A 20,254-nucleotide genomic window follows, 5' to 3' on the forward strand; every position below is an offset into this window, starting at 1 on the left:
TAAGAGATTTTCATGGCGAAAATGTAGTTTCTCTGTGGTTTATTTATAAGGATGTTGACTATTTGAAAATTTGATCTGACTTTTTCGGAGTTGTGAGATCCAGGTGATCACTGGGCACTCATGTACCCCGCCGAGAGCAGCTTTACCTCGCCTAGTCCTTCTGATGTTTGCCGCTGACTCTGACGTCTATGTGGGAATTAGTTTGTCTTGTGTATATGTAATGGGCGATCTTTGGTCTCATGAATCTATAATTGCTTCCCTGGCAAATCGTTTTGGCTAAAGACAAAGGGAAGTTTTATCACTGTATATATTTAGGCTTTTTAACTTTATTGTTGTAGCCTAGGCTAGAACTCTAACTGTCTATGTTTGACTGAATTTTTAGCTTTATTTCTTATTGCATAGCTTCTAATACTGTTTACTTATACTTTTATAATTACTTGAGACGACTCAAGCTCCTGTGAGGACTTCAGATGACCATCACCTGCGATGAGATGACTCCAGCTCCTGTGAGGACTTCAGATGACCATCACCTGTGAAGAGACGACTCCAGCTCCTGTGAGGACTTCAGATGACCATCTCCTGTGAAGAGACGACTCCAGCTCCTGTGAGGACTTCAGATGACCATCACCTGTGAAGAGACGACTCCAGCTCCTGTGAGGACTTCAGATGACCATCACCTGTGAAGACACGACTCCAGCTCCTGCGAGGACTTCAGATGACCCCCACCTGTGAAGAGACGACTCCAGCTCCTGTGAGGACTTCAGATGACCATCACCTGTGAAGACACGACTCCAGCTCCTGCGAGGACTTCAGATCACCATCACCTATGAAGAGACGAATCCAGCTCCTGCGAGGACTTCAGATGACCCCCACCTGTAAAGAGACGACTCCAGCTCCTGCGAGGACTTCAGATGACCATAACCTGTGAAGAGACGACTCCAGCTCCTGCGAGGACTTCAGATGACCATCACCTGGGAAGAGATGACTCCAGCTCCTGTGAGGACTTCAGATGACCATCACCTGTGAAGAGACGACTCCAGCTCCTGCGAGGACTTCAGATGACCATCACCTGTGAAGAGACGACTCCAGCTCCTGCGAGGACTTCAGATGACCATCACCTGTGAAGAGACGAATCCAGCACCTGTGAGGATTTCAGATGACCATCACCTGTGAAGAGACGACTCCAGCTCCTGCGAGGACTTCAGATGACCATCACCTGTGAAGAGACGACTCCAGCTCCTGCGAGGACTTCAGATGACCATCACCTGTGAAGAGACGACTCCAGCTCCTGCGAGGAGTTCAGATGACATTCACCTGTGAAGAGACGACTCCAGCTCCTGTGAGGACTTCAGATGACCATCACCTGTGAAGAGACGACTCCAACTCCTGTGAGGACTTCAGATGACCATCACCTGTGAAAAGACGACTCCAACTCCTGTGAGAACTTCAGATGACCATCACCTGTGAAGAGACGACTCCAACTCCTGTACTGTACCTGTACTGGTTGTTATTTTTGGACCAAAATATATTTCCGATGCTTCAAGAGATTCTAATTAACTAACTGATGTCACATATGGACTACTTTGATGATGTTGATTCTGGCAGTTTATTCTGACAAACGCCGTGGGCGAGATGGAGCGATCGGTGGGTTGGAGGGACATATTGAGGCGGATATTACAGGCTGGGCGAAGTCAAAACAGAGTACTGGGCTGAAGAAAACACAAAGTTAAGTGTTTGAAGCATTCCTTTGGAAGTAATTGTGTTGATATGTTTACACTGAGAAGTCGCCGGAAACATATTGAAAAGAGGAAGGAGTGTGCTGAAAGGTCGTGGTCTTGACGTTTCATATGGTCATCCTCTGCACCGACCCTTTCCACTATCCAGGACCTATTTCCCGGCCCAACGTGGTGATCCTGACCCCTAATTCACCGTGAGTGTGTGGAGTACAGTGGGGGAGTCTTTTTGACGTGTGTACACCTGAAGAATTGTGGTGTTGTGCTGTGCCGGTGTTGTCGGCGATCCCTCCCCAGGAGAGGGGCCTCCATTAGAGGAGGTGAATTGGTGACGATGGGCGATTGTTGCATATATATATACACACTCGACTGTGACTCATTGTCCCCTTTCCCCGCCTGGTGGTGGCGTGGCAACTGGATGAAGCTTGCTGTGAATATTGTGTAGAGTATCGAAGGAGGGGAAGTTTGGGTGGGCTGCTGCGTAGAGGGAGCTTATGTGCTGTCTCTGTGTATGGTCATGTGTCTGTTGAGTGCTTTCGGGACTGAGCCAGAGGCTCTGCGTCGTCGTGGGACTGTTCTGCTACGTGTGGGAAGTCAACGTCAACTTGTTCCTTAGAAGTCTGTCCTAGTGAGGAAGGCTGGAAGTCTGCTGTGTAAATACGCCCAAAGCTAAGAGCCCAGTGTACCGCCCTATATACTCACCTGTACGCCCAAAGCTAAGAGCCCAGTGTACCGCTCTGTATACTCACCTGTATGCCCAAAGCTAAGAGCCCAGTGTACCGCTCTGTATACTCACCTGTATGCCCAAAGCTAAGAGCCCAGTGTACCGCTCTGTATACTCACCTGTATGCCCAAAGCTAAGAGCCCAGTGTAGCGTCCTGTGTACTCACCTGTACGCCCAAAGCTAAGAGCCCAGTGTACCGCTCTGTATACTCACCTGTACGCCTAAAGCTAAGAGCCCAGTGTACCGTCCTGTGTACTCACCTGTACGCCTAAAGCTAAGAGCCCAGTGTACCGCCCTGTATACTCACCTGTACGCCTAAAGCTAAGAGCCCCGTGTACAGCCCTGTATACTCACCTGTACGCCCAAAGCTAAGAGCCTAGTGTACCGCCCTGTATACTCACTTGCAATTCACGTGTGGATGAAGAGAGGGAGTTGGGAAGACCTACCGTACATCCCCGTGAGAGAGTCAGAAGCGACTCGGATTTTAAGTTCTCCAGTCCCAGAGAGCTAGGCCCTTCTTTTTTAAAGTACCCCTTTCCCCCCCTTCCCATACCCTTTTAAATAAATAAACTTACCTCTCGTCCCGTCTGTTTGGTCATTGGGGTGTTTTTTTGGGACCTCCTCGGTGTGGAAACTGAGGGAGGAGTGAGACTCACGATAGTGGTGGTCCACTCCGACCTGTGACATTTTTATTCCCTTTCTGAACATGGACAGTATAGTCTGCATACACTTGGATACGCTCTCTCACTAAATATAAAATATCTTAAACTGTTCTGATGATGAACGGAGGTCTTACGGGTGTGGAACAACATTAGGGTGAGTCATTAATGACATCAATTTTTGAGTGATCTAACCCTTTAAGTGTCAAAATAACAATAAAAACAAGGATGATATTTGTGTAATATCTACCCAATCAACCTTTGGAATTGCAACTCAAAACTGTGTTAAAGTAGCCCAATTCCGTTGAAAACTGTGGACTTGGCAACACTGGATCGCAGTTTGTGTCCACCTGAGTTGACGTCATTCGCCTCTGTCCTTTTTTCAATGACGTACGACTCGCATTTACTGGGAAATATCCGATTTGACCACTTACATGGCAGACGCAAATGCACGCATCCGAATCATATCGGATTTATTACCACATATGAGTGAGGCCTGAATCCGAGCAGAGGATATTGGAATTCATGCGTTTTTTTCCTGCTTACACATTCACATGTCATATCTGATCTGTGCCACATGAGAGGAAAAAATCGGAATTGGGTCACTTGAACCATGCAGTGTAAATGGGGCCCAAGTGGGTCCCAGATAAGGTGACCATTTTGAGCCCATGCCCACTCTGTACCCCTGAAGCCCATGTGTAATCCACGTGGGCCCCACATACATGTGTTGGCTGGGAGTGGATGAGGCGCGAGCCAAACAAAATGCTTAATGGGGTGAAAATGACAGACGAAAGATGGATGTATGCCCATTGCTTAGAGTTTGTCACGTAATACGTAATAGTCAAATGCAAATGCAGTTAAATGCAACCTTTGTCTAAAACTGAAGGAACTATCGATGCCGCGAAATAGGACTAGCAATTAAAAAAACACATCTCTTGCACTTTTTGCACTTGCAATGAAGTTTTTGTGTTGTGAACCTCTTGAATTCAAAGATAATAAAATAATGACAAAAATAAAAAAATAACAAATGTGCATTGCATTACGCCAGGTATATGATAGGGCCCTATTCCATCGATTAAGCAAATGTTCTACGCACTTGCAGTCTTCACATCTTGAACACTTGGGCCAAATACAGAAAACATATAATACTTAACATTTTCTCTGCTGCCGAAGAAAACTATTGTAGTACCAAATGTAACTGACAGTTTATAACAATATAATTTAAATACAAATGCACCTTTTTGTATTTGCTCATATGAAATCTAAATTATGTATAGCTTAACTGCCCCATATTCATAAGTAAGTGTCATTAAAGAATGCAGCAAGTATTGTTTTGCAGTTTTTACCATATATCTACCATACAAAAATGTAGATCACTGTCGCATATTATTTTTGTATTGTTATTTATGATTTTGTTATGTGCAGTGTTGGGGGTAACGCAAAATGCAGTACAAGTAACTTGAGTTACGTAATCAGTAAAGTAACACATTACTTTTAAAATATACAACAAAATATCTAAGTTACTTTTTCACATTTATTTCACGTACAGCTCTCCTCTTATGTTGAAAAAAATCAAGAGTAAGTGCAAAGAGTAAGTGCAAAGTGCAAGAGTAAGTGCAATCTCACTTGCACAATAAAGTTTAAGTACTCCTCAGAATGAATAAAATCAGTCAAACGCTAAATCACAATATACTATGCAAACCTCCAATAATTAAATATTAAATAAAGTATTTATTTAAAAAAGTATTTTCATGCATTTAATCTACCTTTATTGACCAATGATTTGCTGCTAATGTTTGATGATTCAGTTAAACCAAAAGCAAAATTACTTTAGAGATGTTGTTTTTATTGGTGAAGTAAGACTTTTTTTCTTTACTTGTTTCTCCTGTGTCCTATTGTCCATTATCCAGAAGGGCAGCGCAGCTGGAAGGTTTGTTTGAGCTGCGCCCTCTTCTGTACATGCGTGAATTTGCATTTTTACCTTGGCCTGAGGAAAAAGTGTGGCAAAAAAACGCTGCACAACGAGAAGAGGTGATCGGACCCTGAGGAAGATTGTGGAGAAGGAGCGATTCCAGACCTTGGGGGACCTGCGGAAGGGCTACAGGTGCCGCATTCCCCAGGTCAAGCCACTTTTGGTCTACAGAGATGCAGCACTGGACTGTTGCTCAGTGGTCCAAAGTACTTTTTTCAGATGAAAGCAAATTTTGCATGTCATTCGGAAATCAAGGTGCCAGAGTCTGGAGGAAGACTGGGGAGAAGGAAATGCCAAAATGCCTGAAGTCCAGTGTCAAGTACCCACAGTCAGTGATGGTCTGGGGTGCCATGTCAGCTGCTGGTGATGGTCCACTGTGTTTTATCAAGGGCAGGGTCAATGCAGCTATCAGGAGATTTTGGAGCACTTCATGCTTCCATCTGCTGAAAAGCTTTATGGAGATGAAGATTTCGTTTTCAGCACGACCTGGCACCTGCTCACAGTGACAAAACCACTGCTAAATGGTTTACTGATCATGGTATTACTGTGCTCAATGGGCCTGCTAACTCTCCTGACCTGAACCCCATAGAGAATCTGTGGGATATTGTGAAGAGAAAGTTGAGAGACACAAGACCCAACACTCTGGATGAGCTTAAGGCCGCTATCGAAGCATCCTGGGCCTCCAGAACACCTCAGCAGTGCCACAGGCGGATCGCCTCCATGCCACGCCACATTGAAGCAGTCATTACTGCAAAAGGGTTCCCGACCAAGTATTGAGTGCATAACTAAACATAATTATATGAAGGTTGACTTTTTTTGTATTAAAAACACTTTTCTTTTATTGATCTGATGAAATATGCTAATTTTTTGAGGTTTTCATGAACTGTTTGCCAAAATCATCAGTATTAAAACAATAAAAGACCTGAAATATTTCAGTTGGTGTGCAATGAATCTAAAATATATGAAAGCTATTTTGTATCATTACATTATGGAAAATAATTAACTTTATCACAATATGCTATTTTTTTAGAAGGGCCTGTATTATTTAATATTAACTAATTAATATTAACAATTTAATATCAAGATTTAATATCAAAATATTAAATGTTGTATGCTGGGGCTGAAAGCCTGCATTATGCTGTAGTAACTGCTAAACTTGTCACACTTGACCCGGTGGCTGTAAATTGTGTCGCGTCCCCTTTAAGGAATTGCACACGATGGTGACGTTTAGCGCACAGAGTTTGTGTGTGAGATCCTGTGATGATGTTCAACATCCGTGTGTGAATCTCATCCTCTGTGATCCACAGGGAATCTCCACCAGGACTCATCTTCATTGACTGGTAGCTCTTTCCTAATGGCATGTCATCGCTTTTTTCCTGAGTCATATCGCGGGTCGTTCGGTGCGGATATCGGATCCAGCTCAGGGCCGGTTATGGTCGCGTTTAAAGCCGGAGAGAGCAACAGAGGAGCGGCTGAGATTTCTGCGCTTCCTCAGTGAGTCGCCTCCGCCTTCCACTACATAACTCATCACGTTATTGCTCAAAATTCACTAACTGTTACATAATTAACACTTCGCTCTTAATATTGCTTTGTTTTTTAAATGTAACGTGAACTGTTATGTCGTTATAATGAATGATAGGGGTTTTACTACGTTAACAGTTACTTTCTATCCCTCTCTTTCTTTATATATAAAATTAAGTCTCATTTACTTTATTAAAAATTCTGTTAAGAAATGTTGTAAATAATAAGCGTTCAAACAAAATGCATATTATTTTTCACATAGTATTGTAGGCTAAATACATGCTTTCGCTGCTTAACCATTAGGAATTGTTTTGACATTTCGAAATTTTAATATAATTACCATGTGAAATTGACAAAATGTACATTAGTGTGTAACAATACTACAAATGTAGTATTTGGAGATTTTGTCTATAATGTGTTTACACCTTGTTTTGAGTCTAATGAATGTCTGTCACTGCATTTTTAATGCGGTCGACAGCTGATTCCCAGTGTGCCAGCTCATCAGAGCACACAACACGTGGCCGTAAGATAATCAGCTTCAGCGTGTTTGGATAAACATCCTCCAGATGAGCAGCAGAAGATGGTATCAGCTGAACAACTAGGTAATGATGTGTGTTTTACACCAGATGACACTGAACTGTCTCTTTCTGTCTCTGCTTGATGTGTTGATTTAATCTCTCTGTAAACAAAAAGTGCTACAGAACTATCATGTAATTTTGTGCAGTACCTTTTTGTGTGTGTATGTGCGTGTGTTCATGTTTTTCTATCCCGATGGGGACTTCAACCTGAATGCACACAGACTCATGGGCACGCACTCGTGTCACCGTGGGGACCTGAATTGAGGTCCATGTGAGGATAAATATAAATCATACAGAATGAGTGTTTTTGAACATGTAAACTGCAGAAAGTTTTGTGTGATGGGTAGGTTTAGGGGTAGGGTTAGTGTAAGGGGAGAGAATACAGTTTGTACAGTATTAAAACATTACATCTATGGAGAGTCCCCACAAAGAGAAACAGGTGTGTGTGTGTTAATGTGGTATGTTAGTGCAGAGATGCATTTAATTTAATGTCATCCATAAGAGCAAAAAGCACAGACAGGCACAATCTCAAATTTGTCTGAATTTTATATATAAAAAAACATATATGAATACAATTTTTTTTTAAAGACACACAGATGGATGGATGGATAAATATATACTGTCCACATGACACCACATGTGTACTGAATATTTTGGGCTGTTCGGGTGTTACTTTATTAACTGAATAAAGCATCAGGCTGCTGTTTTTTAAGCAGACCTTTTTTAATTCATGAACTAGATCCATTTTAATCAGGCCATTCATTTAATTATTTTCTTTGTGTGTGTATATATGTGTGTGTGTGTGTGTGTGTGTGTGTGTGTGCGTGCGTGCGTGTATTCTATGTGCATGTATGCAAGTGCTGGATAATAACTGATTACATGTAATCTGGACTAAAGGTGGGGTAAGTGTTATTTCAAAACCGTTAAAGAAAAAAGACTCGGGCCGAGTGGAATAACAAACTTGTAGCCAATCAGCAGGTAAGGGCCTATGGTGAGACGAGAGGCTCAGTGTGTCATTATTCAAAACACACGAGTCACATAGGACGGACATTAGCCAAGATAGAACTAATATATGCTGCTTTTGCTTGAATATGCTCGTGTGTCATGTTCGTTTGTTTGTCCATTTGTGATCGTATTGTGGCTCACTTCAGCGATGATAAAGACCCGTTCATTTCCAAACCGTATGGAGCATCTAAATCCATAGGCGTAATTTGCGGGTGGGACAGGTGGGACATGTCCCCACCACTTTTTTTAAAATCTTGCTTCACGGATGAACCTAACTAATACAAACAAAACATCTCTGGTAGAAGAGTATCATTTTGTTCGTTAGTTAAATAAGTGGCGATCTGGCACTCGTTGCCGCTGTTATCAGTGCTGCAGATTTCTCTCACGGCTCGTGCAGTCTCCACACAGACGAGCGCTGTAATCTAACGCTTAACGCCGTTGCAGAGACTTTCTATTTGTTCTGGTCAGATCACGAAACAAAATGCACAAAAGCTGCCCCTGCTCTTGATGTACTGATGATATTCGGTTTTGTTGAGAGAAAAAATAGGCCACGAGGTAGATTAGAAACGAGAATTTCTAACAAGTTTAACAGACTAGACCAGGGATTATAAGCAAAGTGTGCAAATCTATATTCCTTTATTCACGTGAAAATTCTTGGCACAACGCTATATTGTGTTTAGGTGCAATTATTAAACGAGATCTATATCAATAAATGAACTATTTAATTGATTTCCGGACATCTTAATACTAATTTTTCTGCAATTGTTATTGTACATATTTTACATCTGATATAACATTGTATCAGCAATGCAACCCCCCTTAACACGACATATTGGGCATATCATATGCACTTGAAAAACTGCCTACCATATGCACGCCAAAGCTCATTTTGACGTATGAGCGCCCCTCACACGTCAAAATGAGCTTTGGCGTGCATATACGCAGTTTTTCGCGTGCATATGATACGCAATTTATGTCCCACCCACTTTTTAAAACAAAGTTACGCCACTGTCTAAATCCCCTCAGTGTTTCAAGCGTCAGCTCACAAAATGTGTTCGACAGGTAAGATACTCTTCTCCTAATATATGTTTGTTTCCTCTTTTCATCTATATAACCCGGTCATAATTGTAATGTGTTGTTAGCTGGACTATCGAGCTTGTGTTCTATCGAGTTGTTCATGAGAACTGTTTGTGTTTTGTGATCGCTATAACTCTAATCTTGTCATAACTGTAATATGTCGTTAGCTGGACTGTCGGCTCGTGTACTATTTGTTCATGAGAACGGTTTGTGTTTTTGTGATGGAAGGGGTGACTTTTTCATTGAATATTCGACCTGGATTAGTTACACACAGATTCTGCCATAGTCGTTGTCTGGGTTACCTATGTGTGGGGCAGAGCTATCAATATAGGGCCCTTTTTGGGGGTAGGGGCGTGTTTGTTTTGGTGATTTGAAATATCAACAACGGTTACCAGATATCACTTAACCCTAGCCTGACATGGTCATACTCAATTCTAGTCAGAATATGAGTCTGAAACTGCTCCATTGGGCTGTTATTATGAGGCGTGTTTCAATTTCAACCGAACCAGGAAAGACCTCAATTGGACAGACATACAACCAATCAGAGCAACGAAGCGACGCATTGTCAAATGTCAACATAGTTCCTACGGCACTGTGTTGCCAAGTCCGCGTTTTTTTCCCTGCGGGTTGTTTTCTATGTCCGCGGGTTGAAGCGACTATATATTATGTAATATATAGACCCATGAGTGCGAATTTTAGTAGGCAACCTTGCCAAAATAACACACATTTTACCCCCCAAACACCATTTTCTTTCCAGAGAACCCCTGAGAAGCTATTGTTTAGGGCTAGTAGTTGGCGGGTTTTGTTGTAAAAACTTGGTAACCCTGTCTGCACGTGCGCTGGAATCAGGCTGTAATACACAATCATTCTGGTGTTCTAAAAAAATACAATAATTAAATGATACACAGGGTACTTACCCAACATGATCATCATCATTTCTGAGAGAAATTGTGAAGGTGAATGCATACAAACAAGCTCTCTGTTTAAGATTTGAACAAATATAATCCAAGCCCCTTTGATGACGTGATGATTATGTTACTGTTGATCATCTGTCCGTCATCGTCTAAAGCCCGCCCTGATGATTTCATTGGTCTGAACAGTTTCTGTTCGGAGATAATTACTCCTCTATGGAGCAAGGCCAGACTGAACTGCCCGACCTAAACATTTTGTGGGCGGAGCTAAATTCGGCTGGCATCCAGGCTAACTTACCCCACCTTTAAGTAATTAACTTCCAAAAATTAAGTTGTAATTAGATTATATTGCGTTTTAACACACTCATATTTAGACTAGTTACTTTTTGATTGATTTTATGATTACTTAATATTCACAAAATGGCAGTACATTATTCATAATTTATTGATTCTCCATTGTCATTCTTTTTTATCTTTTAAAATGTCTATGCTAAAAAAAGCCTATTGCTTACAAGTTTAGAAAGTCTTCAAATTTTGATTACTAGTCCACACACCATAAATAAATTAAATATTTCATCTTTTTGTTAGTTAGTGTTTTATTTTGGCGGTTTTTAATTTAAAAATGACTTGCATTTATTTATTTACCCCTGCTAATCAAACACTATGGGAAACCCTGATGTAATGTAATGTTGAATGAACTTCACGTTGATAATAACCTGAAAATAACAAAATATTTTTCTTTTTTCTCTCTCTCTCTTTGTATTGGTATGGTACACAATCAATGTTAGAAACATGTTAGGTCAGAAGTAATCTAAAAGTAATCCTAAAGTAGTTGATAATATTAACTAAAATGGGTAATGTTGATTACATTAATAACTGTAGCGACCTACAGATGCTTAATCAAAACAACGTATTATTATTACTTACTATTGCATTTGATAAATCTGTGGTTGTATTAAATTTAATCCTGAGCAGATATGGAGATGATGACTCCTCTGATGGAGGAAGCAGGAGGTGAGGAGGATGATGCAGACATAGATGAAGATTCGGAGCATCTGCCACAAGGCATCACGTGAGTGTCACCCAGTGTGTGTCATATCACAGGGTTTCTTTTGTAGCTTTAGGTTGATACTCATTGGGTGTTTGCTTGCAGTAATTTTTTCTGTAACAAAAAATGTGTGTACATATAAACAGTAAACTCTCATATTACATAATGTATGTTATATCCCTGTATCATTTCTGACACCTGTCTGCCTGAAATAACCACATTGGTATGGGTCTGTTTTCTCTATTCTTCAGGTTTACTCAAACCCTGCTGCATCTTTTAAAGGGGAATATCGGCACGGGATTGCTCGGGCTTCCTCTAGCAGTGAAGAATGCTGGGATAGTGGTGCGTAGCGTCTCAGCTTCTTCTGTGAAGGCTCATGAGCGATAAACCCGGTGCAGATGAGTTTCTGTTACACACAGACCATTGCTTTCCTTCTCAAACTGATCCTGAATCCAAACAAAGCTTCTAGTTTTAATGTCCAAGTTCTCCAGGTCAGACTATTAGTAAAACCGGATCATTCGTAGTGTGCCATGAAAACTGACTTTCAGACTGTAAAAACCTGAAATGCTTTGGGGCAGTAGTAAATGCAGTTGTTGTTGCCACAGAATACAATTACAGCTTTATTGCCCCTGTCATTAGATTTCTTTGTTTTCACCCTCATGTCCTGATCACTGGATACTGACTCTTTATTGGGTGGACAGGTAAAAAAAACAAGTCAAACTGGTTTACTAACTAAACTGTGTAGACTGTATTGTGTGCTTACTGCCAAATTGGTTTGTAAGAGTGAGTCCACAAACTTTATTGCTGTCATAAATCCCATGTACAATATGTAAGCAAAGTTCATGGAGAGAGAACAAGAGCGATAAGGGCGATAAGGCTTTATCACTCTAGGAGGCGTTACATTTGGTCACTTAAAATAGATATTGGGCCAAATTAACGAACAGCTTGTGTCAGCACAAACCCTCTTTTGCTGTTACTAAAGACTTGCAGTGATAAATGAGCACTGAAAAGGCGTGGACATTTATTTTTGGGCATATGACTTTGTAGGAGTTTCCCATTAGACATGTATAGGGAGTATGTATAGGACAATATATAGGAGGAGAGAATCAAGGTTAAGTTGGCAGATCAATTTATAAGCGACCAAACACCTCCACGTTTTCCTATTTAAATACAGTTACACGCATAGTTGAACGATCAAGTATGGTGACAAAAAATAAAACGTGGCATATTTCTAAGCGGATTAAAAAGGAGAACTATAATGTATGGCAGAATAGTGCTTCTGAGAGTATTTCGACTCGGCGCAGTAAAAAGTCCTGAAAAAATCCTTTCAGGGGGGACTTTACTGTGCCGAGTCAGAGAAATTAAGTGCACACACTCAGACGAGAGAGGTATGTATCAACTCTTCTTAGTTAAGGGAATAACATAGTTTAATATGAAAAAAATGGTGGAGTATCCCTTTAAACAGTTGAGTTTTACCGCTTTTGAATCCATTCAGCCGATCTCTGTATCTGCCGGTAGCACTTTTAGCATAGCTTAGCATACATAATTGAATCTGATTAGACCGTTAGCGTCGCGCTCAAAAATGTCCAGATTTTCAATATTTTTCCTATCAAGAAAATGAAAAGTTGCAATTTATATTTATTTTTTAAGACTGATATGACTAGGAACTATTTCTCATTCCTGCATAATAATCGTGGAACTTAGCAGCCGTACCATGGGTGCAGCGGCGCAATGATATCGCGCAGTGCCTGAAAATAGGCAAGTTTCCGTCAACATATTTGGCACATATTTAAGTAGTCTTCTTCCCACTCCCTTTCAGGCAGATTTCGATCGTCATATTTGAATACTTTATATTCTGTTTTTGTTTTGTTTTTTGTTTTCCTTGCACTATATGACTTAAATTATAATTTGTCTACCTTGTACTTTTTGTGCCATTGCCTGAAATAAATTAATAAAAAAATATATAAAAATAAACAACCAACGTGACAACCTGCTTGCACAGAGTGCCTTATAACCACGTTTGTGAGTAATGATTCTGAAGATATTTACTTTGGTGCAGATCCTGAACTGTATCTATTTGAACCGGAATAACAGTTACACTGAAGATGAGCAACTTTTCATTTTCCATTGGTCTTAGTACACGATGTAACTATAGAAGAGTCAAGTTTTGAATAGGAATATATAAAAGGTCTTTGGTCATCATTTTTGAGCGCGATGCTAATGGTCTAATCCGATTCAATGATGTTTGCTAAGCTATGCTAAAAGATAAGCCTATTTTTAAAAAAGTGGTGTTCCTTTAACACATACGCTGACTGGTAGATTCTGCTGGTCGTTATGGAAATGATCTGGCTGTTTCTCTGTTCATTAACTTGCAGTGGATCTTGCGCTGAACTTTCCTCTCCCACCCTGCGCATTTTTGGAATTTGCCTTGTTGCCGTGTTAAGTTAATCTGCCCCATTGTCTTTTAAAACTCTTCATATGTCTAAAACACATTAGCTTGAACATAATTCTCTGTTTTCCCTCCAGCTCGGTCCGGTTAGTCTGGTACTAATGGGTGTGGTGTGCGTTCACTGCATGCACATCCTGGTCAATTGCAGCCATCAACTCAGTGAGCGGTAAGAATGCACCAATCACAGCCCACTGCCTCATTCACCACAGCCAATCACATTTCAGCTTATTTATTTTTTTAAATGATCTCTCAGTCCTGGCATGATTTCAGGCGTTGATCAGTGGTTCCTAAACTGGGACACGCAAACTGGGACACGCAGTTTTGCCGTTGATTAAATTCTAGCCCACCTTAAAATAACATTAAAAACGAGCATGTATTTCTAACATGCAAAATGCTGCTTGCAAAACCAGGAAACTGGTAGTGGCATAAAAGGTCAAATACATGATGACATCCAATCAAATCTTTTGCGCTTAGCTGACTAGTTCAAGATCACACAAGCAGCGTGCATATGATAGGTTGCGTGCACAGTCTGCTACCTTTGCAAATCATGCTACATTATTGCCGTTCTTGACAGTGTATCTTTATAAACGTGGGGTTTAGCACTTACTAACATGAAGAACAAATATAGACACAGACAGAAATAGAGATCGATTTAATACTCAAACTCACTTCCATACACAACCATACCCTGTGTGTGTTTTGGTTTTTAATGCGGGTCATATATTATTCAAGCAAGAATGTTTCCTCAATATCCACACAAATGCAAATGTGTCATTGATTTTATACAGTTCCACAAACAAAAAGGTCATTTTAATTGATGTACATTTTAACGCAGTATTATCAATATTGTTTGCTCTATTTTGCAACGGAATAATAGTTCAGGAGAACTGTGGTGCGTCGCTCTGAACGGATCTTTTGAATCAGTGAGTTGTTGACTCGAGAGTCCAGTTCACAAGTTAATTGTTTAATGTGATTTGCTAACCTATTTAAAAGGATGATTTAAAAAGAATCAGTTAGTGCACTAATCGGACACTGCTTTTAAAATAATGACTAACGATGTGTTAAGAGTAAGAGTTAAAAGTAAGATCTTATACTTTGGAATGAAGTAAAGTAAAAGTCTCAAAATAAAAATACTTGAGTCAAGTACAGATACTTAAAAAACGTACTTTAGATCCTTCCCATCTAAAATGTTTATACCTCTTAAGCCTAGTAGTGAATGTTTTATGAGTAGTAGAATAATAAAAAATCTGCACAGCAGAGCCGAAGCACAGCCATAACAATGTTACATAGTGTACCTTTAATATGGCAGAGAACAAAACTGCAGGATGTGCTTATAATAAACACAACAATATTGTGTGTTGTATGGATGCTAACATAGTTATTGTTATAATTTAATGATACTTTATAGATATTGGTCTTGGTGTGAATAGGCCTTTACTTCCTGTCATTCTTTATTTAATCAGTTTATTAGACAAAAATCTAAGACTTTAGATAAAGCATCACACCGTTCAGGTGTCCAGACATGACTTTCTTAGATAACTTTAACTCTTTGCTGGAGCACATGGGAGATTTTTTCTAGTTCTGTTCAGGAATTCTAAACAATTGTTTGATTTGGAGAACCAAAGCTCCATAAACAAAGCAAACATGCATACAGTGAGATTTTGACAGCGGCACCTTTTGATTGAAGTCCCATGACCATGTGGGGCATTTTTAAATATTTCCCAATGGAAGAGGCAACCTAAAAACAAAATCTTATTAGGTATTCAAATGAACACTTTGGGTTGTTTGTAAAATTAGAAGAACGCTTAGTCTGTTGCTAGCGTTTATTACATGCATTCCCGCTGCAAATGTGATCAAAAGGCTCTCCTATCAGTCTGACTATAGGAAACGGCAGACTACTGCATCGGTCAGATGTGGGCAGTGTGCCAGTATAAAGGGGGTCGCACACCGGACGCGGAGCTTGGCGGCGCGCTACGTCTTTAAAATTCGAACACATTGTTTTCAATGAGTGTACGCACACCGGTGGCGGCATTCGGCGCCTGTCCGCGGCGACTCAGGAAGTTGTTCTAAATCCTGCCGCGCCACAGAGCGCCATTTCAAGGCTTTATATTAAAAGTATATTATCGTTAAGGTATACTGATTTCAACCTTTGCTACAAGACACATTTGTTTTACATTCTGAGTTCAACAGCTTGAATAAAGTCTAAACATATTTTGGGGAAATGTATAATAAACGTAGCCTTTTAAAATGTGCGCGTCCGGTGTGCGATACCTGAGACGCTGCGTGGCGCGCCGCCGAGCTCCGCGTCCGGTGTGCGACCCCCTTAAGAGTTGTCAACTTCATCTTGATTAATGTACTACTGTTACACACATGCAAAGTTATTGAAATAAGGATAGAATAAGCGAGTTATAAAGTCACAATTCTGATATAGTCATAAATCAGAGAAAAAAGTCGGTATTCTGACTTTATATCACACAATTGCGAGTTTATATCTCAGAATTGTGACTTTATAACTTGCAATTCTGAGAAAAAAAGGTCATAATTCTGAGATAAAAAGTTGCAATTATTCTTTTAAATTTTTCTTTATTTAGGGGCGGAAACAGCTCTCATAGATCGATGAGAGCTCTCTCTCTCTCTGGTCATATAATTAGAATATCATTAAAAAGTTGATTTCACTAATTCCATTCAAAAAGTCAAACTTTTATATTATGTTCATTCATTACACAGAGACTGATATGTTTCAAATGTTTATTTAATTTAATTTTGATGATTATAACTGACTATTAAGAAAAATCCCAAATTCAGTATCTCAAATTTTTTTGAATTTTCTGAAAAGGTTCAATATTGAAGACACCTGGTGCCACACTCTAATCAGCTTACTAACTCAAAACACCTGCAAAGGCCTTTAAATGATCGCTCAGTTTAGTAATGTAGGCTATACTATCATGGGGAAGACTGCTGACCTGACAGTTGTCCAAAAGACGACCACTAACACCTTGCACAAGGAGGGCAAGACACACAAGGTCATTGCAAAAGAGGCTGGCTGTTCAAAGAGCTCTGTGTCCAAGCACATTAATAGAGAGGCTAAGGGAAGGAAAAGTGGTAGAAAAAAGTGTACAAGCAATAGGGATAACCACACTGTGGAGAGAATTGTAAAACAAAACCCATTCAAAAATGTGGGGGAGATTCACAAAGAGTGGACTAGAGCTGGAGTCAGTGCTTTAAGAACCACTACCAGCTCGTGTGTGTGTGTGTGTGTGTTCAAAAGTTTGGCTGGAAACATTTTTAATTTTTACTTTTGAAAAAAGTATCTCCAGTTCATCAAGGCTGCATTTATTATGATTTAAAGAATACAGTAAAAGCAGGAATATTGCGAAATATTATAACATTTTAATTTAATTTGAATATCTTTTAAAATGTAATCTATTCCTGTGAACAAGGCTGTATTTTCAGCATCATTACTTCAGTCTTCAGTGGCACATGATCCTTCAGAAATCATTCTGATATGATTTATTAAGAAACAATTCTGATTATCAAATGTGCTTTCATATTTTGATGGAAACCTTTTTTTTTTTAGGATTCGTTGATGAATAGAAAGTTCAAATGAACAGCATTTATTTGAATAGAAATCTTTTGTTAAATTATAAATGCCTTGGTAACACTTTAGAATAAGATTAATTTATTCAAATTAGTTAATCACATTAGTTAACATGAACTAATAATGAACTGCACTTATAAACATTTATGTATGTTCCTTTCAACATTGAATCTTGTTAACATTAGTTAATGGACTGTGAACTAACATGATCAAACCATGAACAGCTGGATTTTTATTAACTAACGTTGACAAAGATGAATTATGACAGTAACAAATGTTCTGCTCATGGTTAGTTAATACATTAACTAATGTTAGTTAAGGAAACCTTATTGTAAAGGGTTACCATTGTCTTTACTCTTTCTCTTCCAGCACTAAATAGAAATTGCTTATTGAATAAGCTTTTTTTTAAATATCAAGACCTTTACCAAATCACCAAAGGGAGGTATTGTCAGATTTAGCTCTAGGGGTCAATTTTGCCTCTAAAGTTAGAAAGATCAAGTCAAGTAACTCCATCCACAACCACACACAATATAAATATCACGTTTGATGAACAGTGTGCATTTTCCCTAAATTAAAGAAAAAGGCATTTTTGTTCTGCACTGCTTTGTTCTTCAAGACTATCTGTCTGTTTTCCCCTCTCTGTGTCTGTCCGTCTCCTTCCTGCATGTTCTCGCACAGGTTGAAGCGTTCCCCCCTCGGTTATAGCGACACGGTTGCTGTTGCCATGGAGACGAGTTCCTCCCAGTGCCTCAGGAAAGGTGCTCATTTTGGGAGGTGAGCTATCCCATCATGCAGTTCATTGGCATGACAGCACCCCTCCCCCTCACACCCCACTTGTGTGCATATGTGATAGAGAGAGAGGGATGGCAAGAGGGCAATGTCTGTGCTGGAATGAATATATTCATTAGAATGCAGAGAGACAGGACGGTGCCTGCAGTGGTGTGTTTTCAGATCTGATGTCCCACACAGAGAGACCTCGCGCAGTGAATCTTAAAAAGATCTGTCTTACAAGGAAATGTTGCCTCATATTATAATTGTTGAAAGATAATATCATGCATACTGAAAAGTAAAACTAACAGTACTACTACCGGAAATAAAAAAATATATAATATGGGCTACACAGCATATATGCAGAATTATCAAAATATCGCATATGTACATATTGCGATATGAATATTTAAACGGTATGTGATATCTGATTTTAATGGATTATTTCAAAACATTGCAAAATGTCAGTTTTAGGTCAACGCATAAAGCATACCTGGATGTTTTTGATGTTGAGTTTTAGGTTGCCATAACTATATTACCAAGTTAAGCAGAGAGGTTTTGGTATTTAAATATTGTTTTTTGTTTATGTTGATTTTACAATGATATTACTTTTTATGTAATGCGAAAACACTGCTGGTCATTTTCAGAAGTTGTAGTAATGCTTCATTTTCCCAGAAAGAATGTGAAATATATTGGTTATATCATTCTCAGGTTTTTAAAAAAATATTTTATAAAATGTAAAATATTTAAAATCATCACAATTAAAACATCACATCGTATATAGAAATTTCAGATTATTTAACAAGTTATTGCATGATCACATTTTTCTTCAATATCGCAGAGACCTATAGCTTACATTGAATATAGTTTATACACTATATTGCCAAACATTTTGGGACACCCCAATTGAATTCAGATGCTCCAATCACTTCCATGACCAAAGGTGTATACAATTAAGCATCTAGGTATGCAAACACTTCTACAAACATTAGTGAAAGAATGGGTCTCTCTCAGGAGCTCAGTGAATTCAGGCGTGGTACCGTGATAGGTTGACATCTGTGGAATAAGTCCATTCATGACATTTCCTAAATATTTCACAGTCAACTGTTAGTGGTATTATAACAAAGTGGAAGCAATTGGGAAAAACAGCAACTCAGTCACGAAGTGGTAGGCCATGTAAAATCACAGAGCGGGGTCAGCACATGCTGAGGTGCACAGTGTGCAGAAGTCGCCAACTTTCTGCAGAGTCAATAGTGTCAGACCTCAAAACTTCATGTGGCCTTCAGATCAGCTCAAGAACAGTGCGTAGAGCTTCATGGAATGGGTTTCCATTGCCGAGCAGCTCATCCAAGCCTTACATCACCAAGTGCAATGCAAAGTGTCAGATGCAGTGGTGTAAAGTACGCCGCCACTGGACTCTAGAGCAGTGCGGATGTGTGCTCTCACGCTATTGGAGTGACCAATCATGCTTCTCTGTCTGGCAATCCGATGGACAAGTCTGAGTTTGGCAGTTGCCAGGAGAACGGTACTTGTCTAATTGCATTGTGCCAAGTGTAAAGTTTTGTAGAGGGGGAATTATGGTGTGGGGTTGTTTTTCAGGGGTTGGGCTTGGCCCCTTAGTTCCAGTTAAAGGAACTCCTAATGCTTCAGCAAACCAAGACATTTTGGACAATTTCTGTGGGAACAGTTTGCGGATGGCCCCTTCCGGTTCTCAACATGACTGCGCACCAGTGCTCAAAGCAAGGTCCATAAAGACATGGATGAGTGATTTTGGAGATGAGGAACTTGACTGGCCTGCACAGAGTCCTGATCTTAACTCGACAGAACACATTTGGGATGTTTTAAAAATATATGTATATATATTACAGTCAAATATTTTTTCAAAAACTCCTGCTAAACTGTATTATTCACCATTGTTGCAGTTGTTTTCCTAAACTATGCTACATTCATGTCTCTCATAATATCATTATATTATCACAGCCTCTTTCTTCTCACATAATACAGTGCTTTGCACTTAATAATATCTTTTACAGGCACTTGGTGAACTTCTTCCTAGTTTTGACCCAGCTGGGCTTCTGTAGTGTTTACTTTGTGTTCCTGGCCGAAAACATTAAACAGGTAAATGCGACAGTTGTACTCCAAAAGAATGAAGACCAGCAGCAACCCATCAAATTTTTGCTTGGAATTTAGTCAAAGCTCTGCGTGTTTTTG

General features: G+C 39.7%; 1 protein-coding gene across 1 annotated transcript in view; it reads left to right on the plus strand.

Moving 5' to 3' along the window:
- The first annotated feature begins 6,325 nt into the window (after positions 1-6,325).
- slc36a4 (solute carrier family 36 member 4) overlaps positions 6,326-20,254 on the plus strand; it is a 39,039-nt gene continuing 25,110 nt past the window's right edge. The window contains exons 1-7 of the mRNA XM_067450192.1: positions 6,326-6,582; positions 7,088-7,211; positions 11,156-11,252; positions 11,480-11,570; positions 13,755-13,843; positions 17,954-18,049; positions 20,077-20,161. Coding sequence (XP_067306293.1) covers positions 7,190-7,211; positions 11,156-11,252; positions 11,480-11,570; positions 13,755-13,843; positions 17,954-18,049; positions 20,077-20,161 — 480 coding nt within the window. The 5' untranslated portion in view covers positions 6,326-6,582; positions 7,088-7,189. The remainder of the gene's footprint in view (positions 6,583-7,087; positions 7,212-11,155; positions 11,253-11,479; positions 11,571-13,754; positions 13,844-17,953; positions 18,050-20,076; positions 20,162-20,254) is intronic.

The sequence above is a fragment of the Pseudorasbora parva genome, chromosome 8 (genome assembly GCF_024679245.1).
Source record: "Pseudorasbora parva isolate DD20220531a chromosome 8, ASM2467924v1, whole genome shotgun sequence".
Lineage (NCBI taxonomy): Eukaryota > Metazoa > Chordata > Actinopteri > Cypriniformes > Gobionidae > Pseudorasbora > Pseudorasbora parva.